General features: G+C 50.8%; 8 protein-coding genes and 1 long non-coding RNA gene across 14 annotated transcripts; 3 read left to right on the plus strand and 6 right to left on the minus strand.

Moving 5' to 3' along the window:
• Positions 1 to 913: 913 nt before the first annotated feature.
• Positions 914 to 4,404, minus strand: LOC136190062 (uncharacterized). Its single transcript, XM_065978137.1, has 3 exons — positions 3,069 to 4,404; positions 1,686 to 2,955; positions 914 to 1,579 (listed from the first exon to the last, which is right to left on the minus strand). The coding sequence occupies exons 1-3, from the start codon at positions 4,402 to 4,404 to the stop codon at positions 1,030 to 1,032; spliced, it is 3,156 nt and encodes a 1,051-aa protein (XP_065834209.1). The 3' UTR covers positions 914 to 1,029.
• A 120-nt stretch (positions 4,405 to 4,524) lies between these two features.
• On the plus strand, positions 4,525 to 5,024 carry LOC136190398 (uncharacterized). The gene is made up of 2 exons (XR_010670545.1): positions 4,525 to 4,840; positions 4,890 to 5,024. It is a non-coding gene; the product is annotated as an uncharacterized lncRNA (long non-coding RNA).
• Positions 5,025 to 5,480: 456 nt separating this feature from the next.
• Positions 5,481 to 9,910, minus strand: LOC136190395 (GATA-binding factor 2-like). 3 transcript variants are annotated; one of them, XM_065978536.1, is made up of 7 exons: positions 8,822 to 9,910; positions 7,922 to 8,768; positions 7,433 to 7,871; positions 6,340 to 7,132; positions 6,124 to 6,272; positions 5,946 to 6,071; positions 5,481 to 5,880 (listed from the first exon to the last, which is right to left on the minus strand). In XM_065978536.1, the coding sequence occupies exons 4-7, from the start codon at positions 7,112 to 7,114 to the stop codon at positions 5,596 to 5,598; spliced, it is 1,335 nt and encodes a 444-aa protein (XP_065834608.1). In that variant the 5' UTR covers positions 7,115 to 7,132; positions 7,433 to 7,871; positions 7,922 to 8,768; positions 8,822 to 9,910; the 3' UTR covers positions 5,481 to 5,595. The 3 variants fall into 3 exon arrangements, with proteins under 3 accessions (XP_065834608.1, XP_065834606.1, XP_065834607.1); XM_065978534.1 differs by having other exon boundaries at positions 7,922 to 8,181; positions 8,245 to 9,910; XM_065978535.1 differs by having other exon boundaries at positions 7,433 to 7,690; positions 7,782 to 7,871; positions 7,922 to 9,910.
• On the plus strand, positions 9,066 to 10,855 carry LOC136190397 (uncharacterized). The gene is made up of 4 exons (XM_065978537.1): positions 9,066 to 9,317; positions 9,372 to 9,518; positions 9,580 to 9,766; positions 10,051 to 10,855. Exons 1-4 carry the CDS (start codon positions 9,144 to 9,146, stop codon positions 10,713 to 10,715), a joined length of 1,173 nt encoding a protein of 390 aa, XP_065834609.1. The 5' UTR covers positions 9,066 to 9,143; the 3' UTR covers positions 10,716 to 10,855.
• A 456-nt stretch (positions 10,856 to 11,311) lies between these two features.
• Positions 11,312 to 15,079, minus strand: LOC136190391 (sorbin and SH3 domain-containing protein 1-like). Its single transcript, XM_065978529.1, has 18 exons — positions 14,960 to 15,079; positions 14,746 to 14,897; positions 14,257 to 14,685; positions 14,142 to 14,206; positions 14,028 to 14,092; positions 13,887 to 13,959; positions 13,778 to 13,827; positions 13,676 to 13,728; positions 13,327 to 13,601; positions 12,706 to 13,244; positions 12,579 to 12,643; positions 12,393 to 12,507; positions 12,190 to 12,330; positions 12,035 to 12,130; positions 11,946 to 11,984; positions 11,850 to 11,888; positions 11,684 to 11,793; positions 11,312 to 11,614 (listed from the first exon to the last, which is right to left on the minus strand). The coding sequence occupies exons 1-18, from the start codon at positions 15,059 to 15,061 to the stop codon at positions 11,437 to 11,439; spliced, it is 2,586 nt and encodes an 861-aa protein (XP_065834601.1). The 5' UTR covers positions 15,062 to 15,079; the 3' UTR covers positions 11,312 to 11,436.
• Positions 15,080 to 15,145: 66 nt separating this feature from the next.
• Positions 15,146 to 17,946, minus strand: LOC136190394 (translation initiation factor eIF2B subunit epsilon-like). The gene has a single exon (XM_065978533.1). It carries the CDS (start codon positions 17,307 to 17,309, stop codon positions 15,321 to 15,323), a length of 1,989 nt encoding a protein of 662 aa, XP_065834605.1. The 5' UTR covers positions 17,310 to 17,946; the 3' UTR covers positions 15,146 to 15,320.
• Positions 17,347 to 20,402, plus strand: LOC136190393 (AP2-associated protein kinase 1-like). Its single transcript, XM_065978532.1, has 10 exons — positions 17,347 to 17,569; positions 17,719 to 17,837; positions 17,893 to 17,998; positions 18,071 to 18,213; positions 18,272 to 18,393; positions 18,453 to 18,534; positions 18,584 to 18,716; positions 18,769 to 18,872; positions 18,929 to 19,005; positions 19,076 to 20,402. Exons 1-10 carry the CDS (start codon positions 17,476 to 17,478, stop codon positions 20,256 to 20,258), a joined length of 2,163 nt encoding a protein of 720 aa, XP_065834604.1. The 5' UTR covers positions 17,347 to 17,475; the 3' UTR covers positions 20,259 to 20,402.
• On the minus strand, positions 20,311 to 23,266 carry LOC136190392 (muscle, skeletal receptor tyrosine-protein kinase-like). 2 transcript variants are annotated; one of them, XM_065978530.1, is made up of 6 exons: positions 23,227 to 23,266; positions 23,069 to 23,177; positions 22,275 to 22,919; positions 21,401 to 22,215; positions 20,864 to 21,345; positions 20,311 to 20,814 (listed from the first exon to the last, which is right to left on the minus strand). In XM_065978530.1, the coding sequence occupies exons 2-6, from the start codon at positions 23,103 to 23,105 to the stop codon at positions 20,505 to 20,507; spliced, it is 2,289 nt and encodes a 762-aa protein (XP_065834602.1). In that variant the 5' UTR covers positions 23,106 to 23,177; positions 23,227 to 23,266; the 3' UTR covers positions 20,311 to 20,504. The 2 variants fall into 2 exon arrangements, with proteins under 2 accessions (XP_065834602.1, XP_065834603.1); XM_065978531.1 differs by lacking the exon at positions 23,227 to 23,266 and having other exon boundaries at positions 23,069 to 23,218.
• Positions 23,267 to 23,279: 13 nt separating this feature from the next.
• LOC136190400 (muscle, skeletal receptor tyrosine protein kinase-like) lies at positions 23,280 to 26,042 on the minus strand. Of its 3 annotated transcripts, none has more exons than XM_065978540.1 (5): positions 25,925 to 26,042; positions 25,142 to 25,774; positions 24,250 to 25,088; positions 23,712 to 24,202; positions 23,280 to 23,662 (listed from the first exon to the last, which is right to left on the minus strand). In XM_065978540.1, the coding sequence occupies exons 1-5, from the start codon at positions 25,959 to 25,961 to the stop codon at positions 23,353 to 23,355; spliced, it is 2,310 nt and encodes a 769-aa protein (XP_065834612.1). In that variant the 5' UTR covers positions 25,962 to 26,042; the 3' UTR covers positions 23,280 to 23,352. The 3 variants fall into 3 exon arrangements, with proteins under 3 accessions (XP_065834612.1, XP_065834613.1, XP_065834611.1); XM_065978541.1 differs by having other exon boundaries at positions 24,250 to 24,994; positions 25,055 to 25,088; positions 25,142 to 25,966; XM_065978539.1 differs by having other exon boundaries at positions 25,142 to 25,965.
• Between the last annotated feature and the right edge of the window lie 3 nt (positions 26,043 to 26,045).

Genomic DNA, 26,045 nt, shown 5'->3' on the forward strand with positions numbered 1-26,045 from the left:
TCACGCAAACGTCACACGAGAAGTGATGAAACTAAATTTCGAGCGAAGGGCAATGGATGCCTTGTCACGTGGCAAACCTAAAGAGGGGCCCCCTACAGTTTTTCAGACGGCAATCGTCTCATAATGACATTTCTTACCTTTAGCTTTCCATCTCGTCTTTAATTAATAGACGTACTTTTCGTTCGTGCGCGCTTCTGGGCGGCTATACGGAGAGAAAAAGTCGAGAGGATTGCCAGACCCTTCGCGCATACCTTTTGCTTTTCCTCCAAAAACCAAGGTGTATGAGCGCTGACGAAAATTGCCGTTCAAAGGAAAACGACGACGACAAGGACGATGACACGCTCGCGCAAAAGAAAAGCGCGCTAACGGTCTGTACGCGCGCGAAAATTAGCGGCGAAACGATGAACGAAACGAAGAGTCTTACCGAAAAGGATTGTCGTTCCAGTTCGACCACGTTCTTTCCACCATCTTGTTTCGATGCGAGCGACAAATCTTACATCATCTAAAGAAATCGTTATGCAATCAATCGCGTCAAACCGGTTTGCGTTTCACGCCTCTATCTTTCGGACCAATGAGAGCGTTAGGTGAGCCCAACGTGACCCCAACGGACCAATCAGCGCGCTGGGCGGGGCTACAGGGTTCAAAAGCGAAGCGCACACCAATTTCCCCTCAGTTGCGGCTGAGGGTGGATGCGTCGCGGTTCGCTGCGTCTCTTCCTTGATTGGACCGGCTCGGGGGAAGACAAAAGGCAAGTCTCGGGTTGTTGTTTCAGCGTGGCCCACGGATTAATCCCGTGCCGGAGCCCGTAGGCAGGGCGATGGGGGGCTTCGGCCTCGGTTTACGCACTGGGCGTAAAGGTCGCCAAAGTCTTATTGTTGCCAACAAGTACGGCCCGCGCTAGGCTCGAGCGGGCACGACTGTACTGTATTTAGTTAAACACAAAGAAAGAACCGACAGAAAGCAGAAAAGAGATAGTGAAGGGGACGGGAATAGACAGGGGAAGGGGGATGCATGCATAGAATCAATATATTAATCAGAGAAAAATCGAATGTCAGTGTCATGAGGACCCAAGCGATCACCCACCGTAGACCCCGGGACGAGAAGTGTTACCTTGCGAAGAAGGATTTGCGCATTCAAGCGCAGCAGGCAAACAGCGAAGCGTCGGCGCCAGTATCGAGCTGCAGCGGGACGGTCGTCGAGAAATTCGATGGACGGGCGACGGACGATCTTTTTGAAGAAGTCGACGGCGACCGGACTCCAACGTCCAAAGACTTCGAACGTCAAAGGCTCGAAGAGATAGCCGAGGGAGGTTGCCTCCGCACGGTATTTCGTCGACTTCTCGGTGTCGCGATAGATGGCCGCTGCTCCGTTGGTGGAATGGCTCTGCGGCAGACAACCCGGCCGTTGAGGGTGGATGATCGAAACGTCGAGAAGTAATTTCTTGCCATCTTGGTAGTCATAGATGCTGATATCGGGCCGCTTGAAGTCACCAAAGTCGCCTTGTCCCTCTAGCTCGCAGTGGTAATTGACGGATCGTAATAGAGAGAGCCAGATCGTGGCGACGAGTTTGGCCTCCATCCTTCCGACAGGTCAGCGCGTGGTATCCAGCTTCATCCCAGGTGGTAGAGCAAGTGCAGCAGGGCAGACTGCGGAGCACAGGAATAGACAGACCCAGCCGAAGAGACACTGCCGTTTGAAATTCAGCGTTGGTAAACGACAGATGTCTCGAGGCCGGGATCGCATCTAACCAAGCGCCCGCGTCTGGACCCGCCGCACTCCTCAACCTCGCCTGGGTGAAGCGATTAGCGGACGAGAGCAAACCAGCGTGTTCGGCATCGAGAAGGAGATGAGAGAGGACCCGCTGAAGCTTGAGATGTTTTTCCGAAAGGGTTGCGATTGATGGTATTGCTTCCGCCACAGCTGGAGTAGCCTGAGAGAGGGCGGACAGCGTGTGAGCAACATGGCCGCAGAAAAGGTTGTCGGATGGAGCGACAGATACGTCAAGAGCGGATGGAAATTGCTCTAGACGGCTTGGCAACGAGGCAAGGGTAGCTGCCCAGGCACCCAAAAAAGCGCAGGGAGACGTGCGCTCGGCCAAAGGCAGCCCCATGCCACCTTGAGAGAGACGTAGGTGTAGTTGGCGAAGTTGAATATTGTCAAGCTGGCAGCCAATGATAGAGCAGAAACAAGAGCGAATGTTGGAGTCATGTTGCTGCACAGCCTGTTGGATGGTTGACGGTGGAATAGCACGGAGAAGGTGGTTAATTCTGCCCGTTCCACAGTAGCGAAGAAGAAGTAATGCCGACTGCATGTTGCGAAGCCCACAGAGGCGTTCGAGAAAAGCATTCTCTTCCGCAACAATGCGTAAGCACTCCCCCGCCACATACGAATCCGTGCCAATAGGGCATCCCAGGACAGACATTCCCAGCGACGTAAAACCAATGTCCTGCAGTGGCCAAAGCGTGTCAAGACAAGGTGAAAACGCCTGACATTTGTCAGGTCGAACAACCAAGCCGACGTCATGCATGCGGCTGCAAAGGACTTGATAAGCTGACACAACCGAGTCGACAGGGCCTCCGATGACTGCATCATCCAGATAACTAATGACAAAGCCTTCAGAAGCCGCTGCGTGTGCCGCCACCAAGCAAGATTGTAATGCCAGAGAGAACAGAAAAGGACCCAGAGGGTCCCCCTGTTGCACCCCTTCCTCCGATTTGATGCAGCGGAAGCCATCTTCATGGAGTAGCACCAAAGAAGGAGGAACTGCGTAGCACGCATAGACGAAAGCCTGTAGAGTTGGAAAGTGTTCGTTGACGAGATCCAAAAATCGCTGACGGGAAACTGAATTGAAGGCATTGCGCGCGTCGGTCTTCAACAGGACCCAGTCGGGATGTTGAGATAAAGATAACTGCAAAAGGTGTACAACTCCGAACCACCAGGAGTAGAAACACCAAACTGGAACGGAGAAAAGTATGACCCGAATCGATCGCGAAGCAAAGAGCAGGCAAGCTTAGCGACTGTCCGACGAAAAACACTTCCGACAGCGATTGGACGAACGTCCGATTGACCTTTGCAGAGTGCGATCAAACGCGCTCCAGCAAAAGCCGTGGCCGCCTCCGTCGGTATCGTGCCTGCGAGGAAGTGATTGCAGACAGCCAGAAAACTGAGCAACACCTCGTGATTGCCGAGTAGCAACCGGAGGTGTTCGAAACGCCAACCATCACATCCTCCCCCTGATCCACGAGGACTGTCGCGAAGCACTTGACGAAGCGTGTTAAATGACGCTTGAATCGGAGCGACATCATCAGGAATGTGGGGTAATGTCGGACGTGGAGCGGACGGATGTTTTTGCTCGAGTTTGTGGAAAGTGTCGTCAGAAGGCGGGGCCAGTCCCTTACTAGTGAGAAGATGGCCCGCACGGGAGATTTCGCCATGACGGACCTTCTTTTCGACTGCTGCACCCAGCGCGGACGGAGTCATTCCATCAGCAGCAACATCGCCCCCAATGTCGCGGTCAGGAGACGACGTCTCGGCGAGGTGTGAAGCGTCAAAAAGAGTGCCCCATTTTTTCTCAGGAAAGAGACGAATCCGCGCCTTCCGATCGAGGTCGAAATCATCCGATCCTTCCGCCTGAGATGGTTGAAGAATTAGACGTGGTAGAAGAAACAGCAGCTTCCACTTGTCGATGTTGGTGGGATCATCGACGATCTCTTCAAAAGTCATGCGGCAACATTGCAAATAAAGCCCCTGAAGGTTTCCAGGAATATTTTCAATCGATGGCGAGATGACACTGCAAAGATCGTCGAAGACCAGTGTCGACAAAAAGGCGTAGCCTTCCAGCCGATCACTCTGTTGGGTAGATGACATTCCCGGTTCAGAAGTTGGTCGAGGACTTGAGGCGAGCCGAGCAAGAGAAATTCCCTGGATGAGCGATGCAGAGGATGGCACGTGCGGCTCCACGTGCGAAGTCGAGGATTGACTGTTAGATTCTGGACGAGCAGAGCGATTGACTGCGAGAGAAGGACGAGCAGGCTCCGTAGGATGCGAAGAATCGACCCGGCTATTCGACACCTCCTCCAAACCCTCCGAACGCGCCGAACTATCCGTCGATCGAAGCGATGACGTAATCGTCGCGTGGCCACTCGCAAGTGAATCGGGACGGTTTTCCCCTGCTGTCGCTCCATTTTCACGTTGCATATTGCATTGCGGATAATGTCGCGTGAGGCTTTTGAAGATTTGACCGCAATCTGGGCACGGAGCGAGACCGTGCGTCGCGAGGTATTCCGCAGGGACGCTCTCCAGCTTGTGACAATGGCGAATATGTTCGTAGACCTTCGAAAGGCGCTCCGAAGTGTATCGACATAGAGAAAAAGGACATTCCTTCGGAGCCTTCGTAGGTGGCATCACAGTGGGCGGGCACGACTTGGAGGGGGTGTCTTGGAGGGGGTGTTCATTTACGGTCTGGTTGCCGGCACTTTTCTCACCCGAGAGGCACGATTAGACGGAGGATGACCTGGCCCAGGAGACTTCGACTTGGGCATTGCACTGCCTTTCCTGTCGACTCCTACAAACAGTGGTCGGCCGTTCTCCACTTCCGCAAGCTCCGGTTCTTCTCAGGAACATATACCGAAGAGTTTGGTACCAACGAGCCGGGGGACTCGGTTTTAGGGGCCGACTCTCGTCCAGGCGGTACTGATCGGAGTGGCCGAGGACCCGCAACTCGCCCTAAATTTTTGGAACGGGTGGTCATCGCTTGCGGTGGCTGCCTTGGGCTACGAAAGCGTCCAAACCTCCCCGTGGTGTAGCCTGGGTAACGCGAATATGGACGCAACGACAAAAGGTACGTAAAACGATGATTTGACAGAGACTGACCTTCTTTTTTTCTGTAGATCGAAACGTGGCGAGAGGGCTCAAGAAAAAGGAAGATAAGAAGCCGAGAGAAAAATCAAAGACGGGACCATAGGATTTTGCATGCATGTGCTCGTTTTTTGTATTTCTAAATAAAGGAGGAGTGTTCAAATGAATCGTCGTGAAAAAATGACCGACTCGAAATTGAACTTCTGCGAAGCAAGGCTTGGCCCAAATCGTCCGTAGTTCAATGTCGTTTTCGAGCGGCGAGCATATTTGGGTGAATCGACATCGCTTCTTGCTTCTTGCCTCTCTTGCCTGTACACGAACGACCTGTTTTCAGCAACGCGCTAGCTAATTGTCGACAAGAACTTGAACAACAATTCGTAGGCACCTCGAATTCCCCTTTTTTTGGAATAAATACTTCGATCGGCCATGCAGTACCGGAACGGACGACAAGTGACGCCTTTTGGGACCCGTTACACATAGAAGGCCCGAAGAAAGAATGGCGTCGCTATTGCTCGACTAGGCGAAGAGAGCGAGACACGCCGCTGCACTGCCACTCATTTCTCACGCATATTATCTGTGCTCGTGCTCGTGCTCGTGCTCGTGCGCGACCTGGCTCCTCCCTCTCAAAATACCTACAGTATGATAATAATAAGAAACGGAAGACGTGTAAGAGAAAAAAGAGACGGTCCGTCAGAAATCAGCCTGTCTCCCTGGGGGAAAAATCAAAGAAACTAACCCCTATAAGAGGCGTGTAGCCGGAAATCGAAATTGTCCTACGTTGGCCTGATTGGGGGAGTAGGGAACGGCGCAAGATCGCGCTGCAGCCGCTGCCGCTGTCAAAGAGGCAAACTGCGACGATCCCACGTCAATAACGGGTGGGGGGCTCGAGTAATTGGCGCTGCCGCCAGAGGCGACAGAGGAGGAGCCACTTTTCGTAAAATGGACGCTCTTTTTCGATTTAGACGACGCCTTTCGGTTGCGCGTTTGAATGATTTCTTTCTTCAAGCTAAGAGGTCGAGACACCTAAAAGAAGAGAGAAAGAGAGAAGAATCGGTTTAATTAATTCCTAAGAATAGTGTATCTTTTACCTTATGTAATTTGAAGTAGAGACCGCACGGATTGCAAACCGGTTCGCCCTGGTCGTTTCTTCTCCACAGCGTCGTCGCAGTCGTTCCGCAATTGGTACACGCCAAATCGCAACGTTTGGCCGCCGTCTGGAGAAAAAATACTGTACATGTATAGTATATGACTATAGGTGCTTTATACCAGTTTTTTCTTGGGCTTCTCCAGAGGCCGATTAGAACCGTTCAACTTGTGGTAGATCCCACACGCGTTGCACAGATAATGATCCGAATTGTTCCGACGCCACAGCGGCGTCGCCGTGACACCGCAATTCGCACAGACCCGATTTTCACCTAAACGAAAGAAAGAATAGCACCCTAACGAGCTAAAGATCAACCCCATCACGTCTTCAACACTCACAGGGCGAAGAAGACTCCTTGCTTGGAACTGACACCACTTCCGATTTATTATTAGTAGTTGTATTTCTCGTCGTCGGAGTAAAGGCGGATGCAGGAGAGGGAGCTACTGCAGTCAGAGGAGGTGGTGGCGGAATGGCGCAGCTGGACGAAGACGTCGCCGAGACGCAATCCAGCGGCAAACAGGAGTAGTGAGAAGGTGGCTGCTGTTGTTGTTGCTGCTGCTGTTGTTTCTCGAACTGAAATTGAAAATAGTTGATGCGTCCCGCCGCCGCCGCGGCAGCGGCAGCGGCGACGTCACAGGAAGACCGACACGATTCCATATCAAAGTCTTTGGGCGGAGTCGGCGGCAGAGAAAAATTCCCGTGTTGATAATTAGATTGATGGAACAGAGTGGATTTCCCGTCGACACTCCCGTACGAAGGCGGCGGCGGCGGCGGCGGCGAATACCATTGATTGAACGAATCTTTTCCCCACAAAGAAAAAGTAGGCGCGGCGGCAATCGACGGCGTCGACGGCGTGAGCGGAGGCGGTGCCGGCGAATCGTCGACGATCGACGTCGACCAGCCGCCGCCGCCGCCAAAAAAAGCCGCCGAATCGCGATGAGAAGCGAATACGGCGGGCGCGTGATGAAGAAAACCATGATGATGATATGCGGGAGGAAGTGATGAAGTCGGATCGCCAACGAGTGGCGGCGGAGGCGGGCGTGTGCCGTTGGAGAAGGGAAATGTAGTTGGGGTTGCCGCGGCGCAATGCGAATAGGGGTTGCGCGCGTCCATTGCGGCGTTTGTTTGGTTCTGTTACATAAATAAGATCTCGAGTGAGGTTTTTTTCGTTTTGTTTCGGGGGCTCGGATTCGCGTCAACGCTGCCGTTGCAGCGGCACCTGATTAGTTAATTACGGGAGCATTAGTAGAGTGATTATCGAGGACAAGGTTTGTGCAGTGGGGAAGGCGAGGGGATCGAAGCAGGGGAACTGCAGCCCAGCTAAAGGGGAGTTGGAGGGAGCCAGACAGGCAGGCGCCAGTCGCGTCCAGCAAAACAAAAACATCGCCTCAGCTATTTCGTAGGAGCGAGCGAGGTGTCTTCAATTCTCACCTTTTCGTCTCTCGTGTGAGATAGCGAGACGAGACGAGACGATAACGCTACGGTGGGCGCTCCGACGCTCGCGCAATGCAGCACTCGATTGGAAGGCGACGATCCGACATTATGTGGCGCCGGTCCGTCTAGCCGTCAGCCAATGAGCGCCGTCAAATTGATTGCTAGTGTCCCGGGTGACGCCAAATTGGCCAGACGCGGTCGGGGCCCCCGAATAGCCCGTCCAGAATCGTTGAAGCTCCCGTATAGGTGAGAAATCTAGAAATTTAAATCAAAATACGACGTCATTAGACGCGTATTAAAAGGGTAGTGTAGATTCCCAAACATATTGAGGTGTGGCACCACTCGCCTTTTCTTTCTACTCGCATTCAAGTTCTAAATCTGAGATGACGTTAGAATGAAAAATTTCCTATTGAACTAAAGCCATAGCGTTCTTGACCTAAAGCAAAGTACACCGTCTTTTCCGTTACGGTATGTCCCTGTGCTTACCTCCAAGTCCTCAAGAGGAAAGGAAGTGGGATGGCGTCCGCTTCCGTCCGCATTCAAGCTTTTGGAACTTGAAGAAGTCGAGGACGTCCGATCGACGCCACAGTATCCTAAGAATAGGGCTTTCGGGTTTTTTCTTCTGATGACATCATTTTACGTATAAACAACCGGTAACGCCTGACTCTTGTACGCCACCTGGGGCAGATTCTTTCCGAAACACCTTGAGTTGAAAAGTCATCCGGACTGAATATGCCCTAGTTGACCTATGTATGTGAATATGCAACAGTTCTAATTAATTTGAGTTGCACGTGGCCACGGACACGTACTAAGTCGTATTCCCGCGTGACGCCGTGCCTTACGTCGAGTGATGAGACAGTGCGGCCCCCTACGTCAAACGATGACAGCGCGGAACCCCGCTTTCGCCGGTGGAGGGATGTCGTGACGTAATATGACGTCTCCCGCGACGACAGTCTAAAGTGAGGTTTCTCTCTTCCACGGCAATTTGGACTAATAGTCAATCCGCAAATACGTTCGCACGCCTGACCGACTGGGAACGAGGAAAAAGCTGAAAATAGACAGTTAGCAGAAGTGGGGCAGTGCCGTCATGTGGCTCGTTCGAACTGGTTGACAGAAGACCGCAGGTGGCTGACGAAATTGAATAAGGTCAACGGAAGGAAACTCAGATGGTACGAGCGTCAATCTTCGTAAAAATCTGCTTCCATGGATAATCAGGAAAGCGAATGACAATCGACCCCAAATTCGGGAACAGAATTGTCGCGAGAATCTCGTCGAGAAAGAAGAAAGACGGCGAGATTTCCTTCCACCCTTCCATCTCCCCCACGGTGCTTTACTTACCATGACAGAATTGATTCAACGAGCTAACGAGCATATTAGTCTGTTTACCTTCTTATTATGTCATCTTGACGATGCATCATGCTCTCCTGTAGCGAGAACACTCAACACAAACAACCGCTATTTTCCTAACTGGAAGCGAAGTGTTAATTGCAATTTATGGTTACCCGTCATCCTGCTCTTCAGCTGCATCACTGCCTCCCAACAGTGCAAAGGACGCACATAATTAAGTTGTCCCCGCCCCAGACCAGCATTTAAAGGGAGCACAGATCCAGTCGGAGTATCAGTTTCAGAGGAGAACAGCAACCACTACCACTACCAGTCCACCACCAACACCACCAAGCCTACTTCTACTCTTCAAAAAAAGATTACAATGACTACGTCAACGTTTCATCTCTTACTCGTTGTTGCCGTCGCATCGACTATCAACGGTGCCCCCGTAGACCAAACGACAAGCGGCTTCTCCGAACAGCCACCGACCGGCGGAGTATGCGATACGACTCGAAGAAATCAAAACCAAGCGAGAGACGCTTGCGAAGGACGTTCGGTAAGAACGTCGAGACACGTGTGCAAACATCAAATATCTGATATTTCCTTCTAGCTTCTCACGTGCACGGAAAACGGACAAATCGAAGTATGCGATTGGGAAACGATGCAACCGCGATATGTCGACTGCGTCTATAACGCGAAAGCGGGTCGCTGCGAGGAAGAACGACCCCGACCCTACAGCATGGGCACGCCCTGCGAAGTAAGCCTATGGGCATAAGAGGATCCCCCCCCTTCCAAATTCAAATATTTTCTTTCGTTAGATTCACGTCGATAAGACGTCGTGCGAACGCGCTAGCAGTCCCGAATCGCTCGACTACGCGACTCGACGCAACTGCGCGTGGCACGAGTCGTCGAAAGCGTGCCGCTCGCCGGTGCCGGCCTATTTCTACATGCTCACCAAGGAGGGTCTCGTCTTTCGAGTCGATCCCTTCCAGAAGAAGCTCGAATGTAAGTAAATTAAACAGACCGAAGCTACACACGCTACCTCCTTGGGGATCAATGAACGTCAAAAGGATTAAAACCGGCATGCATATAAATGAACATTATGCTAACGTCCCCTTCCCCTCCGTATGGGTTCCCACACATGAACGAGCCCAAAAAAATTCCTTAGTCTCGAAGTCATCCTCCCCCCCCCCCCCCCCCCCCCTCCAACTTTTTACGACCGACCCCATGTATAGCGAAAATTTGACAATGAATAACTAGTCTTCTAATTATTATTTTTCTTTTCTAAGATGTCTACAATAAGACTGGTGCGACTGCTCTCGCTGCAGATCCCAATCACCCCGGCGCTATCTACGTGGCGCATAAGAATGCGAAGGACGAAGATGTCGTCGCTCGCGTCGCTAATATCGAACGCGGCGCGGGTCGATCGTCGGAGAAGGTCTACGCACGGATACTAGCGGAAATGCCGGTGACTGAAAACGGGCTGGGCGAGAATAACGAGGGAGCGCTTCTCACGACGCTTCCCGCGTCGCGTCACGGCGATAATCCGAAGCTTGCGATCTACGATGGGGGCCGGAGGGGTGACGTCACGGCGTGGAAGGAACGATCGAACGGTTGCGGGCGTAAAATGGAAGGGGATATTGCCATAGAGCCCTCGACGTCGGTGACGGGGAAGAATCGGGTCGTTACGGCGAGCAGCGGACGCATACTCGACGTTTTGAATTGCCAACGGTACAATTGGATCATAGGAGACGTCGAGGGACTCGCTTTTACCTGCAACGGAGACTTGTACGCCGGTGCCGACAATCGCATTTACAAGATCGACGTCTCGAAAGAGAAAAGCGAGCCGATCATGACGCTCGGCGGGTCGCACGACATTCTTGATTTCGCTTCGCAGCCCGGATGCCACGTGATCAGCCGCGACTGCAAGAAGAGGTCCAGCCGAAGGAGATGAACGAAAGTTCGATGATACCTGAGAGACACGCAATACTTGTAGTCAAAAAGTTATAAGAGCTATTTATTTTGATCTGTACTGTACTTTAGTAGTGCCCGACGTGTATAACTTGAAATATAAATAAAGAGGAAAGAAAATAATTTCGTACTCGCAGCAATTTACGGCATGTTGACTTACGTGGCGGCGAGGCTGTAACAGTGCCGCCACCGCCACATTTCAAAGCCGTATGACCGAGACCACGTGTTGCCTCAGCTTCCAATAACGTACACAAAAGCCCCATCTTGGACGTTTTTGCTTACAGCACCAGATGTGCGGTGACGGTGAACCACTTACGAAAGAATTAAGAACATCTTTGTAACGGTCGGTCGACCCTAGCCGCATCCTCTTGCGGGAAATATTCGCGAGCTCCATGTGAGGCCACGCGGTGTGGTGCAACGAGCTCTGGGGGGAGCGGCTGTCTTACGTCTAATGTTGGCGTCCTCCCAACCACAATTTCTTCGAACGTCAAATCATTCCCCAAAACGAACGCGCCCAGAGGGCGAGAAGCCAATTAAGCAAAACAAATGAAGGGCGAAGGGAAAAGGTGCGCGACCCAATTGACGACACAATCGATAAAATAAGCCGACACGAATAAGGAAGCAAGCAGGCAAGCAAGAAAAGAAAAGAAGAAGTGCATATTCATACACGACCTAATCATCGGCGAGGGATCGCAATAATTCGACTAACTGTCGGCGAACGCCTCTACATAGTTGCCCGGAAACGTGCCGAACTTACCGCTACGTTCCGACGTTCCGACGAACCAACCGTCCTCGCACTTCTCCACCACGTAGATGACGTCGTCTTCGAGCAAATCCAACTCGTCTTTGTTCTCCGGCGAGTAACTGAACTGAGCGACGTACCTAGAGGGCAGGGGAAAAGAAAAAACAAAAGCTACTCATTTTCCTTCTCCACGCCCCGAAGGCAGATACTTTTTCCCGCGATGTTTTTCTTGCAGCACCGCCGGCGTACGCGAAGGCGGCTGCGCTGGTCGCGCCGGACCCGGTTTCTTCACCGAAGTCTTTCGTTCTTTACCAAATCCCTAAAGGGAAGACAATCAATCGACGAAAGAACGACCACGATTTTGTTCTCTCCCACGTCGTCAGGGCTCGCTGATTTCTTCCGAGTCGCCGTCGCCTATAGGCACACACACGTCTAAATGTTGGTTTTTTCCTACATACACGTCTCTCTTACGGATAGCTTTCTTTCGTATTCTTTCACGTCCATGAGAACCTGAAAGAACGTGTCGTTCATTTCTCAATCTCCGCGCTGACGTCTCAAACCTCAACATAAGCGACAGGAAATATTCCCTGCGCCGATCCCAATTTGCCTTCATACCAATTATCGTCGACTCTACGAATCAGACCGATCAGGTCGTTCTAGAAGGAAAAGACGTCCGTAAGAGAAATAAATAGCGATCATTCCTCCGCCCCCTTGCCTTCTTAAACGAGAGTTCCTTCGCCGTTTGGCCTTGGAATTTGTATTTGGCTCGTGCCGTCGGCTCGGTGACGACGGGGGAGAGTGGTTGCGTCGGCGTGCGCTTCTTCGGCATCGCCTCTTCGGGCAGAGCGACGAGAACCTGAAAAAAAACACGCGTGTGTTCTCTTCCACCTTTGACTTTGTTTTTTCCTCTTCTCTTACCTCGACGTATCTGACGGGAAAGATGCCTTTTCGTCCGTCTAGCTCGCCTTCGAACCAATTCTCGTCGATCTGTCGATTCAACGTCACTATAGCGCCCTTTTGAAAGTCCAATTCTCTAGAAAATTCAAAACGACGATAGCGGTCAAAAAAGGGGAAAAAAAACGCAAAAGAAAAACCCGCACGCACTTAGGACTCTCCGCCTTGAAACGAAACCTCGCCCTCGCCTGACCCTTACCAGGAACCACAGGACTCTAGAAAAGAAAAGAAAAACATTTCTCCTAAATCAATGAACCCCCAAAACACTTTTTCTTACCACTGGACCAGGCGACGGTGACATTGCCTTTCGAGTTGGAGGAGCGGGAGAAGATTTGTCCGGTGACGTTGTGGCGACGACGCCGGCGGCGGCGGAAGCGACAGGAACTGGTCTACCGCCGTCGTTAGCGCTCACCTTTACAATCAATGTAGACGTGTGCAATTCGCCGCTGGCAGACGGAGACGGACTCTTCACTGTCACGCGAGACGAGTAAACCGGCGGCGGCGGCGGCGACGACGACGACGACGACGACGAAGAAGACTTTGACGTTGATCGCCACTTTTGATTGAAAGAGGGAGCTGACTCGGCACTCGATTGAGATGTAGATCTGGTCTTGATTGCCGTTGCGACGGCGGCGGACGGTTGAGACGGGGGAGGAGACGCAGATTTGGATTTGATGTCTTGGATCATGGCGTAAACGCTCGGACCGTCTTTGCTGCGAACAGCCATCGACGCTGAAGATTTTCTTCGGCGCGGTTCAGGATCGGCGGCGACGTCTGAAGGCGGCGGCGTAGGAGTCTGTGATTTCACTTCGTAGCCTAGAGGAAAAGAAGCTCAGGGTAACTAATGGTAGTCACTAGTGCATGTACTAGGTTTGGTCTATTATTCCTCTCGTCTTACTCTTTCGCTTTTCTTTAGGCGACGTCTGTCGTGGAAGATTAGCTAGTCCTCCGGTAGGAATTTCTCCGCCCGACTGAAACATTTTATAAATCGATCCGGCGGTTCCAGACAGACGTCCCGGACTGGGTGCAGGTGCAGGAGAAGCGCTCGATCTTGCCGATTTACTACTACCACTGTGCTGCCGCAAAACGGCGTCAGGATCTGAAAATCCGCTCACAGTCACAGTGCCGGGACTATGATACGACGGCGACTTGGGCCCAGCCGAGACGACGTTCCTTAGAAAGAAGGAAAATTAGATTAAATGAGAAGAGAACGAAGGAAGGAAGACGTTGATTCAGACTGAGCTCACCGAGACGGTGCCGGTTTCTGGGAAGAAGGAGCGGGGGAACTCGATTTCCGCTCCTAAATTATAGTCTATAATGAATGCAAATGATGGGGGATGCGAAGTTACAGGTGGCGGCTGGGACGAGGAAGGAAGCGACTCTTTAGCGGAATTTTCAGCTGAGAGACACATTTGATATATTTTTGGGTAACGAATAACGAAGAGAGGATTTGTCTACCGCTCGTTGCTTGACCAGAGAAGTCGCTCACTGTGTGAATACTGCGAAACATGTCCTTATACCAACTTGGAGTCTTGAGAAAGACATTTATTAGGATTATATGAAAATCGAAAATTTGCTCTCTCTCTCTCCCTCTCTCACCTTTCCCGAATTGCGTGAAGGCTTCTCGTCTTTTGATGTTCTCTCGGGTCTCATTTGCACGGCTCCTATCGAGAAATTGTCCAATTTTAATTTTCTTATCGAATTCAATCTTACCAGAGTCTTTTGTTGGTTCAACTGCAACAGGTGCCGGTGTCGTCACATCCGATCCAGACGCTAGTCTGAAAAAAAGGTAAAAGCCGCACGAATTACGAAGACAGCTCCTAGAGACCTTCGAGGACCCCTTCCAGGTGGCGGTGCCGGCAAGTCAAACTTTTTCGCGGAAACCGGCGCAGGTGCCGTCCCCGTCGTCCCCGTCGTCGTCGTCGTCGTCGAAACCGTCACCCAGGCATCAGGCGATGTAGCAATAGATACCCAAGCATCATCCTCAGGAGGCGGAAGATCAGGCGAAGTAGATACCCACGCATCCTCGTCAGGAGGCGGAAGATCAATGACGTCATCACCGGCAGCCGGCGGCGGCGGCGGCGGCGGCGACGGCAAATCGCCGAGTGAAGTCGGCGAAAGAGGCGGCGGTGGCGACGGAAGTGCCGGAGAGGGAGGCGTGGCTTCTTTCGGTGCCGCCGTCGCCGCCGCCGTCATCACCGTCATCGTCGTCTTCGTCGTCTTCGTCGTGGCTATTTGCGACGGCGGTGCCGATCCCCTGTGGAGATAAGAGCGGGGTCCCCCGTTGGCATTCTTCGGCGTCTCGTTCGTTTCTTGCCTGCGTATTGCGAGCTTGAGATGCCTGCCCGTCAACTTGACGAGTTTCTGCGCTTCGCTGTGTCGCATCGTCGCGCACGACGTCCCGTTGATCTTTTCTAGGTAGTCGCCGACGAGAAGGCCGCTCGACGCCGCTTTGCCGTTCGGCGTTACCTACGCGTAGAGGAGACGCGTTTCGTTTGGCTAGAGGAAGTGAGTCGACGGGTGCGACGTACGGCGGCGATGCGAAGTGGAGCGCGAAACTCGGCTCCGCCTTGGAGGCGAATGCCCCAGGGCGCGCCGCCCTGCAGCTCGACGTCGAACTCTTCTGCAGCCATGGGCAGGGACGGACTTTTCAGAACGCATGCGTCGTTGTCGAGGAATACTACGCACCTTATTAATCCGCGAGCTAAAAACAATCATTGGTTTGCGTCCTTGATCAATTAATTAATTAGTGCTGAGGCACGTACACAATCCTAAAAGTTCATCATTCCAAGGGTGAACGTCATTTGGATGTGAAGATACCACTTTTCGTTGTTAATTAATTAAAAATAGTGCTTGCAAGTTTTTGATCCGTTGCATTTCCAAACGTTTCAATCAGTCACTTTCACTGCTTGCTTCTTCGAGCCACTGAACAAATTTCTGTGCCGTTGCTTTGAGTTTGTCATGACATTCAATTTTACTGCCACCATAAAACCACTTGCGTATGGCCTCCTCTTCGACGACGTCCTTGTCATAAAGAATCTGCAGCAATTTGGAAAACAACGAGGCCAGAACAGAATTCGTCGCTGCCTGCTCCTCGGCGGTGAAAATCAGCTGTATCTGACCGTCCAACGTTTTAACATAATTACGAAAGAGAGGTGATAAATAAGCAAAAGCCTCGTTCATGTGAGTCAACAATTCGCGCGGTTGCATCGCAGGAGAGGAATCGTCTCGCACGGGCCCGGCAAGAACGGTTTTTAGTACGACATTTGGCACGTCAGAAATTGATATATTATACGCGTGCTTCGACGAATTCACCTCGAGAATGAGATTCTCCACGGGAACTTTCTCGATCATCCCGTTCCGCACACTATCTAAAACTTCGCCGTGAAAAATCCGCTCCTCGTCGACGTCAAAAGGAACGGGCGTGTGTCTGGGCGACGTACTAGCGTTCGATTCTACGTCCGTACTATCACTTTGATAGCCCAATATTTGACCCCAAACATTACGACACCCCTCTTCCTTATCAGAATCCTCTTCAGCCGTCCATACGTGACCGCGCCCTGACGCGCCTAGCAAGTCGGTACTATCGGTTTCTGTTGTGGAATCTGATTGGTGTAGCGTGAGATAAGTTCCCTCCGGTATTTCTACGTCTGGTCCCACGCTGACGCCGTAACTGACTATGCATCCCCCGCGCAGTTTCACCCCCTTCTCAATTCGCGCCCCGCTGCATAATATCGACGTTTCCACGACGACGTCGTCTCCAACGACAACCCCGTCCCAAATGTAGGCGTCGACCAATCGCACGCGCGAACCGATTCGGCAATCATTGCCGAGAACGGAACGCGAGATAAACGTGGCCGGACCGACGGTCGTCCCCGCGCCGATGACGACGTCCTTTTCAAGAGAAGAATCGCGCGCGAGACTCACCTCCGAATGGACGTATATATTACGTCGGCTCACGGCCACGTTGGCGTCGTGATGGTCTGGGACGAGCGGGTAAGTCCATCGACGCATGACGTCCTTCGATATTGCATCATAGGCGAAAAGATTTGAAACGGGCGACGCGTACTCGTCGCCGATCACGTACGCGTGGATTTGATTTCCCGTAATTTCCTCGCTCACGAGAAGACCGCGAACGAAATCGTCGCGATCCTGATAGTCAAAATTATCCGTGAAAATTTCCAGGACTTGCGGCGAACAGACGCTCACGTGACAATCGAGAACGTCGTAGCGCACGCTAACCGCTTCGCGATCGTCAAAAATCGCCAGCGGCATGGCAACGCGTCGACGATTTCCCGTACGCTGCAAGTGAAGAAGTCGTCCGGTCGACGCGGCGAGAGCGACGAGACAATCGTCGTCGCGCGTGCGCGTTCGATGGCCGGGCGCCGCCGTCTTGAAGACCATCGTCATGACTGAATCTCTCTCGACGCGACGCCGATCGCGATGCGCGCGCACCGTCGCGTCGAGATTCATGTTCGCGACGAGATGACCGGTGACGAGGACGAAATCGTTGCGAACGAGCGATTTCGCGTCGACGGCGCGAAGCGCGTCGCCCGTCGACGCGAATTCGTCCGACGACGCGTGGAGAGCGATCGTCATTGGGGAATTTTTCGACGTCCATTTCGATTTTTTCACGTGCGCTTCCATTTGATCGGCGTGCGTCTGACGACAGACGACGAACGTCTCGCGAACGCCGCTGCGTGCGAGAAATTCGAACGTGTAGTCGATTAGAGGCGCGTTGACGAGCGGAAGAAGAGCGCTCGGTTTTTCGAGTGTCATCGGAAGAAAGCGCTCGTTAAAGTCGTCCGCTATTACGACGGCTTGAAGGACGTCTTCCGTGCCCCACTTTTCTCCGCCTGTCGACTTCTTTCCTTTGCTCATTTTTGCACCGAGTAGCTTTCTAGCGCACTTTTGCTCTGCAATTTATCACGTGACATCAGTCCCGTATCGTTCTTTCTTCTCTCTATCCTTTTCGGTGCTGTACAGTACCGATTTTCGATCGGTCGTCTAATAGCCGTTCACCGAGTCTTCTTCTCTATCTATCGGCATGTCATCTAGCGCCGGAGAGGCCTATATCGGTCGCTCGTTCGCTTTTCGCAAGAGCGGTCGCCACGTTGTCGTTCAGAGCGTCATAGGCGAAGGTACGAAACCTTTCGCCTCCTTTCGACAGGTTTCCGCCGCCATGCCGCTTCGAATTCCATTGATTCGAGACGTCAAACACCCACGCGATGAACCTCTTTAGCGTTACGACAAGTTTACGGTTTATATATATATATTTTTTCCTCATTAGGAGGTTTCGCCTTTGTTTTTCTCGTCGCGTGCCAATCCAATCATCGCTACGCGCTGAAACGCATGTGCGTAAACAACCCGACCGATTTGGCGAATTGCCGACGAGAAATAAATATAGTGGTACGTACCTACGTGTGGGGGGAGAAATAATCCCGGAAAATCAACGTGGGCTTAGAAATTATATGCCGGTCACAAAAACGCTGTAAATTATGTCGATTCTGACGAGATGATAACGGGACCAGGGATAACGGAGGTTCTCTTGCTCATGGATTATTGCAGTGGTGAGAAAATTAATAATAAATTTCTTGCGGTGGGTGGGTGGGGCGGATGTGATTGTAAAGAAAGCGCTTTAGGCGGTCATCTCGTACAGCAGATGAATAAGCGCATCGGAACGGGATTTCGCGAGGCGGAAATATTGAGAATATTTTCGGACGTGTGCGAAGCGGTCGCCAAGTTGCATCACCGAAAACCGGCAATCGTTCATCGCGATTTGAAGGTGGGGGTCCCCCCAATGTGATATTGTTGTCGTGAGCGTGGGAGCCCGAATGTGTCAGGTGGAAAACGTCCTGCTGGGCGAGACGGGCGATTACAAGCTGTGCGACTTTGGAAGTGCCACGACGTTGGTGGTGAATCCCAAGGACGACGGGGTGACACACGTCGAAGACGAATTGCAGAAGTATGTCATCCCGCTGTCCGAATAAATAATGAAATGCATTTCTATTGGCGTTTTATTAGATTTACGACGTTGGCGTACCGCGCTCCCGAAATGGTCGATTTGTACAGCGGAAAATTGATTTCGTCTAAAGCGGATATTTGGGTAAGACTCCTCGTCTCGCGTCTCCGCGTAAACTTATTTGCACCTTTAGGCTCTTGGTTGTTTGCTCTACAAACTCTGCTTCTTTACCAATCCCTTCGGTGAAAGCATTTTATCCATCTGTAACGGTTCCTTCTCCTTTCCGGAGGACTCCAAGTATTCCAGCCATCTTCATTCTCTAATAGGCACTAGTGCTCATTACTTGCGTATACTAAGTATTGAATTTATGTCGTCTAGCCTATATGTTGGAGCCGAATCCCTCTAAACGGCCTAATATCTATCAAGTGGCCTATTTCACGTTCAAAATGCGAGCTCTGGCGTCCCCAGTACCGAATTATACGGTAAGCGTATTCGGAAATATGGGGTCTGATGTCTGAGGCAGTGTTCATTAAAAAAGAATTCCCCTGTGCCTCAACATCTTCCCAAAGTTGGTCAAGTGGTTCGCCCACCTTCGTCAAAAGTGAACAACAAAAGGTAAATAAATGAATAAATAAATAATTAAATAAATAATGCCCCCTTTCTAACTATTGCTCCTGGGCTCCAGAACTGCGGGTCTCGTCGTTCCCACGTCGACGTCCCTAGCTCCACGCGAAAGACCGCGTGCCTCGCCCATTCCCCAACGACGAAATCCAGCGGCGGCACCCACCCACAAACACAGCGCCAGCGGCCTCCCACTGGACAAAGCTCGTCACCTCGCTCCCTCGGCTCCAAACCCTCCCCTACAAACAACGCGATCCGTCCCAACGAATTTATCTCAGCTGGCCTCAGATAAGCCAAAAACGCCAACATCTGGTACTCTAATCGAAATCGACGGCCCTTGCGATCCGTTTGGATTTCAACCGTTCAATCCAACCGCTACACCCACCGCAGGAGCGGCGGCGGCGGCGACACCTGAAAGCCCGGATCTATTCGGCGCAACTCCATTCATTTCCAAAGCAGAATCAAAAGACTTATTCGATTCGAAACCGTTTATCGCCAAGAAGACGCCAAAGCCAACGGACTGCTTCGGCGCCGTGCCTTTCGTTCAGCAACACCAACAGCAGCAGCAGCAACAAGATCTGGATCCATTCGGCGCCGCCCCGTTCGACCTGACAGCGATCAACTCGTCGTCTGCATCTGCCGGTTCCAGTCTCTATTCGAGCCCAGTCGCATCGCCCGTGGCGTTGCCGCCCTATCGCGGCTTTGACGACGCTTTTGCGGAGAAGCCGTCGACTCTGTCGCTTAGGCAACCGAGGCCCAAAGCTCCGGTGCAATACCAATCCAATACGGCACCCACGACGCCTGTTGGCTCTTCTTATCACGTAACGAAGTCGGCGTCGTTGAATGCCATATCCGCGGTCTACTCGAAGCGCGACAAGCATCTTTCTGCGCCTCTCGAGGAAGTGGAGCACTACGGGGAGATATCCAGTCCTGAGACGCTTCGGCAACTTTTGGGACCGCCTTCTTCGTCTGGGTCGTCCGTGACGACGAGTCCGGTACGCTCGCCGTCTCCTCCCAAGGCGACGGCGCGTCGATTGCCTTTTCCTCGATTGCGGCTCGATCGGGGATTGTCCGGGTCGTTGCAGGACGTTGCTACGGTGATAGGAAATCCTGCTGCCACTCCGGATCCACCCGGTGGTGGTGGTAGTGGCGGCGGCGGCGGCGCAGCGGGGCATCTATTGCCGCCAGGAGGTTCGCTCAAAAAATCTCGATCTCAGGATTTTTTTGTGTTAGGTACGGAAGTATGATTAGGAGATGTTGTGTAATATATATATATGACTGGTTATGACCTAAGACTGATCCTTTTGCTATTGTGGTCTGTATTCTATGTCTCAGTGTTGCAATAAATAAATAAACAAAACACCGGCGAATTAAGCGGAAAAGAGCCGATATTTTGAGTGTGTGCACCCAACGCATGTCAATTTAGTTTTTAATAACCTTATGTACCGCGAGTAATAATGTACTTACCACGTTTGCTTCGTCGGCTTTGCGCATTACTTCATGGTTAAAATTTCTGCAGCAGTGGGCCGCTGAGCGGGATCGCTGAGCCAGCATCTCTGCATTACATCCTTGAGAAAAGATGGACAACTCTCTGCGTCTGGAAGTTCGGGTCGACCGCCGCCAATAATAAAATCAACGACCTCGGCGTTGCTCAGTCCGAAATAAGGCCGACGACCAAACGTAAGAACTTCCCACACCAAAATACCAAATGCCCATATATCGGACTTGAGGCTTGACTTTCCGTACAAGATACCTTCTGGCGAAAGCCATCGAATCGGAAGTAATGCACGATTTTTGCTTATCCTGTACAACAAGGTCCTATGCTTTATTCCCAAATCACCGACTTTTATACCTGTAATAATTTGAGTTGATTCCCTTTGCTAAGCCGAAATCGGCCAGCTTTGTGGTGAGACCCTTTCCAACTAAACAGTTCCTCGTCGCAATGTCGCGATGAACGAACCGGTATTCAGCCAGATACGAGAGAGCGCAACAGATCTGCATAATCATATACGTTAAATTGTCCAATGTCAAGACGTGCTTCGTTCCTTCGGCCTTATCCTCTGAACGAATCAAAGTCTCTTCACCGGGCTCTGAAGAACGCAAAAAACAATTCAAATCTCCATAAAGCATGTATTCAAAGACCAAGCCCATTGCCGATTCCGATTCGCTCTTTGCCAATAGGGCGACAATGTTGGGGTGATTGAGCAACTTCATTATCTGCATCTCTGCATCGAAATCTTTCTTTACCTGGTCGTCAGACGAGTTCTTGAGCACTTTGACTGCAACCAGTGTCTCATCGTCAGTTCCACGCGGTATTACAGCTCCAAGAAAAACCTGCCAGACAAATTTTATTACTGCTATGACCTCCGGACTCGAAGGCGGCACCTACCTGGCCAAAAGTGCCTTCCCCTAGCGTCTTGATGTATTTGATGTCGTCCAGAACATAGTTAGGCAGATCAGCTTCCAAAAGAACATATTCACTTGATTTCAGCTGCTCCAACATCTCTTTTAAAGACAGATCTGCATCAGAACTCGTTGACAATTTCCACGACTGTAGTTGCGGTTCTGTTGCAATACTCAACCGCTGCAAAGTGTTGTACACTTCAGCCTTCATTTTCCGATAACGCAAAACGCATAAGATGGTAACAATTAGCGCAACGCTCGCAGGGACAAGCAGACCGACGATAATCACAACAGTAGGAAAGTCTTTGGTCATAGGTGCGACGGTTGAAGGTGCCGATGCTCGGATGTCCGTGCAATTTTCCTCACTCAGACTGCTGCAAAAAGCGGAAGACAAATCCAGAAACACCTGCAATGGATTCAGTTGTTCTGCTATAAAGTACTGTTGAACAGAAAATAAGACAAATTGAGTCATTTGATAGCAGGAGCTTTGCTCTCGCAAAAAGTAGCGGCAACTACTTTTACAAATAGGTGCCGGAAATATCGATCCGTTCGGTTCATATTGAATAGGGGAAGGAAACACGTTAAAACAGATGAATTGCATGATATCATTGTAACAGGAGAGATTCGCACCAGCGGAACGCAGCAAAGACTGCGCAAGCGTTTCAAGGACCGCCATCAGTTTGGAAGTGACTGTCTGATTGTAGCGACTGTCAATAAACACCGACGCATTCGCCATGAATGGCTCGCACACATCACCGCCATTATATATTTCTTTCCTGCTACGCAGCACAGGGTACCCATCTATAATAAAAAAAAATATCACAGCGCGGAATCGGGTACTATGATACTGGGGCTACTACCTGAACAATTACACCCAATCCAGTTTCGGTGTGCAACAAGCGAACCGCTCTGCGTCGCACACCAGAGTCGATTGCCGGAATACTGCAAGGCGACGGCGGAACATTCGTTATATTCCACGCCAAAGTAGGTGAACGGAAAGGCACAGGACGTTCCATTCGGTTGATTTCCCCCGCAGGTATCGGCAACACGAGCGGATTTTCTGACGCGACGACGAGAAATCTCGTCTCGAAACAGAGACTCGCAGCGACGAGGAACCCGAATCGTCGAACTCGTTCGAGCGGCGAGACGACAAGCGACGTCATACCGAAGTTTCGTAGACGCAGAGTAAACAACGTATCCGTCGTTGAAGGTAAACCGATCGCCGCACCGATCTCGCATCGCCTGGCAACTTCCCATGCAGATAGGAACCGATCCCGTGGCATCGTCGTTGCAGGTGGGAAACAGGACGTAGCATAGGGCCTCGATGCATTCGACGTCGTTATTTTCGTTCAATTGAGCGATCAATTCGGTGGCGACTCTCTGGGAGGTGTTTCCGCGTACGAATACGAATTCATTAGCCCTGTGTCGGTGACAAGTGTCGCCACCTCTGTAGACTTCGCACCGCCCTCCTTGGTTATTTTCTTCTGGCGACGAACTCGTCGACGCTAAAGTGAAAAAGGGCTCTAGTTTGAGTCGTTCGAGCGAAGTTTGCGTTCGCGAGATCTACGTGGCGACACTTTCTCACGCCAAAGGAGAAACGCCTTTGCGCTGCATTTTTTTCGAGGGAGGAAGGAGCGCTCGTTGAGAAACTTGCCTTTGAAGACGATAAGCAGAGTCAGAAGTACTCGCATTAGGAGCGTGAGCGAGTTGGCGAGCGAGTTGTCGTTCCGGCAGGAAAACTGTTATGCGCGCATGCTCTGAGTCTGTGAGAAAGAAGGCCGTTCTTAGAGCATCAGATCCCGTGGAGATTACCATTCGTTTGGCAACCATTTTTGCATTGCGCAGTGAAAGAACGTGGACGCACGTGACTATTTTAATTACGGACAGTCCTACATTCATGAACATCTAAAACTAAAAGTGAACAAACAAATGTCTAAATTAGTGCATGGTTAAAATTTCTGCAGCAGTGGGTCGCATAGCCGGATCGCTGAGCCAGCATCTCTTCATTACATCCTTGAGAAAAGATGGACAACTCTCTGTGTCTGGAAGTTCGGGTCGACCGCCTCCGATGATAAAATCAACGACTTCTGCATTGCTCAGTCCGAAATAAGGCCGACGACCAAACGTAAGAACTTCCCACACCAAAATACCGAAGGCCCATATATCGGATTTGAGGCTTGACTTTCCGTACAAGATACTTTCCGGCGAAAGCCATCGAATCGGAAGTAATGCACGATTTTTGCTTATCCTGTACAACAAGGTTCTATGCTTTATTCCCAAATTATTAATTTTTATACCTGTAATAATCTGAGTTGATTTCTTTTGCTAAGCCGAAATCGGCCAGCTTTGTCGTGAGACATTTTCCAACTAAACAGTTCCTCGTCGCAATGTCGCGATGAACGAACCGGTATTCAGCCAGATACGAGAGAGCGCAACAGATCTGCATAATCATATACGTTAAATTGTCCAATGTCAAGACGTGCTTCGTTCCTTCGGCCTTATCCTCTGAACGAATCAAAGTCTCTTCACCGGGCTCTGAAGAACGCAAAAAACAATTCAAATCTCCATAAAGCATGTATTCAAAGACCAAGCCCATTGCCAATTCTGATTCGCTCTTTGCCAATAGGGCGACAATGTTGGGGTGATTGAGCAACTTCATTATCTGCATCTCTGCATCGAAATCTTTCTTTACGTGATCATCAGAAGAGTTCTTGAGTACTTTTACCGCAACCAGTGTCTCATCTTCTTCAGTTTCTGAGTCACTTTGTACTACGGCTCCAAGAAAGACCTATATAGAGATTTTTGCTACTGCAACACTAGACTGGGCTCCTATACCTGGCCAAAAGTTCCTTCTCCTAGATCCTTGATGTATTTGATATTGTCCAGAGAGCAATTTGGTATATCAGGTTCCAATAGAGAGATTGATTTCAGCTGTTCTAACATATCTTTTAAAGAAAGTTGCGTTTCGGTCCCCGTTGACAATTTCAACGACAGCAGTTGCGGTTCTTTTCCAGACAACCGTTGCAAAGTGCTGTGAACTTGAGCCTTTACTCTCCGATAACGCACAACGCATAAGATGGTTACAATTAGCACAACGCTCGCAGGAACGAGTAAACCAACAATAATGGCAGGAAGAAGGGATTTACTTGAAGGCGCAGTTGGAAGAGCAGTTGGAAGAGCAGTTGGAAGAGCAGTTGGAAGTACCCGTGAGAAGTCCGTGCAACTTCCCGAGTCATCTGTCAAAGTTTTGCAAGTTTCGGCGGACAGTTGAAAATATACCTGGATTGGATTCAGTTTCTTTACTTCAAAGTAGTCTTTAATACGAGGTGCGACATAGAAAAGGTCTTCAAAACATGGACTCCGTGATGGTGTCAAAAAGTAGTTGCAGCTATGCCTACATATAGGTGCAGGAAAAATCGATCCATTCGGTTCGTGTTGGACAGGGGAAGGAAAAAAGGTAAAACAGAGGAATCGCATAATATCATCATAGCAGACGCTACTGTTACCAAAGTTTGGCAGAAACGCCAGAAGCTTTTCAACGTCTCTCATCACCTCGGAAATGACTGTTTGATTGTAGCGACTGTCAACAAACACCGATGCATTCTCCCTAAACCGTTTGCACATATCGCCGCCATCATACAGTTCTTTCGTGCTTCTCAGTACAGGGTACCCATCTAATAATTAAGGAGATCGACGTCACTTTTATCATCGTACCGGTAGGTACTACCTGAACAATGACATTGAACCCACTGTTGGTGTGTGTCGAACGAGGCGCTTTTCGCGACACACCAGAGTCGATTACCCCTATATTGCAAGGCGATGTCAGTACATTCATTGTATTCCACACCAAAGTAAGTGAACGGAAAGGCACAAGGCGTTCCTGTCGATTCACTTCCCTCACAGGTATCGGCACTACGAGAACTGCGGTCTCGAAACCGAGTCGCCGAACGACAGGTGCTTGGGAGACAACAGGAAACTGGAACTTCATACCGCCGCCGGGGAAGGATCGAAGACGTAGAGTAAAGGAATTTCTTAACAACGGCTTCGTGGAAAGAAAGATCGTCGCACCGGTCCTGCATTCTCTGGCAACTGGCCACAGAGATAGTGGGAACCGATTCCGTGGCATCGTCACTAGTAATGCAAGCGGGGAAAAGGACGTAGCAAAGAGCTTCGATGCATCGTGGATCGATGTTGTTAATGCCGTCAACTTCATCGCTCAATTTGGACGCGACTCTCTGAGAGGTGTTCCCGCGTACGAATACAAGCTCGTTAGCCCTGTGTGGAAGACAAGTGTCGCCACCTCGGTACAGTTCGCACCAGCCTCCTTTGTCGTTTTCCGTTGGCGACAAACTCGTCGACACTAAATAAAAACGGCTATAGTTTGAGAAGTTGAGATGAGAATACGGCATGTGCCAAAAATTTTTAGAAGCAACATATTCTCACTCCAGCGGAATGGCGGTATTTCTGGGCGGCGAGAAGGGGAGAGGAGAGGGCAGTAAAAGAAACTTGCCTTTGAAGACGATCAGCATAATCAGAAGCACTTGCATCAGGAACGTGACGGAGGAAGTGAAGGAAGTGAGGAGGCTAAAGCCTGTTCTAGTTTTTTAGGCGCATGCTCTGGGGAAGCTTAG

The sequence above is a fragment of the Oscarella lobularis genome, chromosome 8, assembly GCF_947507565.1.
Source record: "Oscarella lobularis chromosome 8, ooOscLobu1.1, whole genome shotgun sequence".
Classification (NCBI taxonomy): domain Eukaryota; kingdom Metazoa; phylum Porifera; class Homoscleromorpha; order Homosclerophorida; family Oscarellidae; genus Oscarella; species Oscarella lobularis.

Bases quoted from the DNA above. Each gene is read 5' to 3' on its own strand.
- LOC136190393 (XM_065978532.1), top strand. From the start codon at position 17,476: ATGTCATCTAGCGCCGGAGAGGCCTATATCGGTCGCTCGTTCGCTTTT. The intron at 17,570-17,718 runs GTACGAAACCTT...TTTCCTCATTAG, and splicing joins TCAGAGCGTCATAGGCGAAG to GAGGTTTCGCCTTTGTTTTT. The intron at 18,394-18,452 runs GTATGTCATCCC...GCGTTTTATTAG, and splicing joins GTCGAAGACGAATTGCAGAA to ATTTACGACGTTGGCGTACC.
- LOC136190394 (XM_065978533.1), bottom strand. From the start codon at position 17,309: ATGAGCAAAGGAAAGAAGTCGACAGGCGGAGAAAAGTGGGGCACGGAA.
- LOC136190062 (XM_065978137.1), bottom strand. From the start codon at position 4,404: ATGCCACCTACGAAGGCTCCGAAGGAATGTCCTTTTTCTCTATGTCGA. The intron at 2,956-3,068 runs GTCAATCGGACG...TCTCCGTTCCAG, and splicing joins TTTGATCGCACTCTGCAAAG to TTTGGTGTTTCTACTCCTGG. The intron at 1,580-1,685 runs GTCTCTTCGGCT...ACCTGTCGGAAG, and splicing joins GCTGAATTTCAAACGGCAGT to GATGGAGGCCAAACTCGTCG.
- LOC136190395 (XM_065978536.1), bottom strand. From the start codon at position 7,114: ATGGACGCGCGCAACCCCTATTCGCATTGCGCCGCGGCAACCCCAACT. The intron at 6,273-6,339 runs GTGAGTGTTGAA...TCTTTCGTTTAG, and splicing joins CAAGGAGTCTTCTTCGCCCT to GTGAAAATCGGGTCTGTGCG. The intron at 6,072-6,123 runs GTATAAAGCACC...TTTTTTCTCCAG, and splicing joins AGAAGCCCAAGAAAAAACTG to ACGGCGGCCAAACGTTGCGA.
- LOC136190391 (XM_065978529.1), bottom strand. From the start codon at position 15,061: ATGGCTGCAGAAGAGTTCGACGTCGAGCTGCAGGGCGGCGCGCCCTGG. The intron at 14,898-14,959 runs GTACGTCGCACC...CTCTACGCGTAG, and splicing joins CTCCACTTCGCATCGCCGCC to GTAACGCCGAACGGCAAAGC. The intron at 11,889-11,945 runs GTAAGAGAGACG...GTGTGCCTATAG, and splicing joins AATACGAAAGAAAGCTATCC to GCGACGGCGACTCGGAAGAA.
- LOC136190392 (XM_065978530.1), bottom strand. From the start codon at position 23,105: ATGCGAGTACTTCTGACTCTGCTTATCGTCTTCAAAG. The intron at 22,216-22,274 runs GTAGTAGCCCCA...TTTTTATTATAG, and splicing joins GATTGGGTGTAATTGTTCAG to ATGGGTACCCTGTGCTGCGT. The intron at 20,815-20,863 runs GTATAAAAGTCG...CTTGTTGTACAG, and splicing joins ATCAACTCAAATTATTACAG to GATAAGCAAAAATCGTGCAT.
- LOC136190400 (XM_065978539.1), bottom strand. From the start codon at position 25,823: ATGCCGTATTCTCATCTCAACTTCTCAAACTATAGCCGTTTTTATTTA. The intron at 25,089-25,141 runs GTAGTACCTACC...CTTAATTATTAG, and splicing joins GGTTCAATGTCATTGTTCAG to ATGGGTACCCTGTACTGAGA. The intron at 23,663-23,711 runs GTATAAAAATTA...CTTGTTGTACAG, and splicing joins ATCAACTCAGATTATTACAG to GATAAGCAAAAATCGTGCAT.
- LOC136190397 (XM_065978537.1), top strand. From the start codon at position 9,144: ATGACTACGTCAACGTTTCATCTCTTACTCGTTGTTGCCGTCGCATCG. The intron at 9,318-9,371 runs GTAAGAACGTCG...ATTTCCTTCTAG, and splicing joins ACGCTTGCGAAGGACGTTCG to CTTCTCACGTGCACGGAAAA. The intron at 9,767-10,050 runs GTAAGTAAATTA...TTCTTTTCTAAG, and splicing joins CTTCCAGAAGAAGCTCGAAT to ATGTCTACAATAAGACTGGT.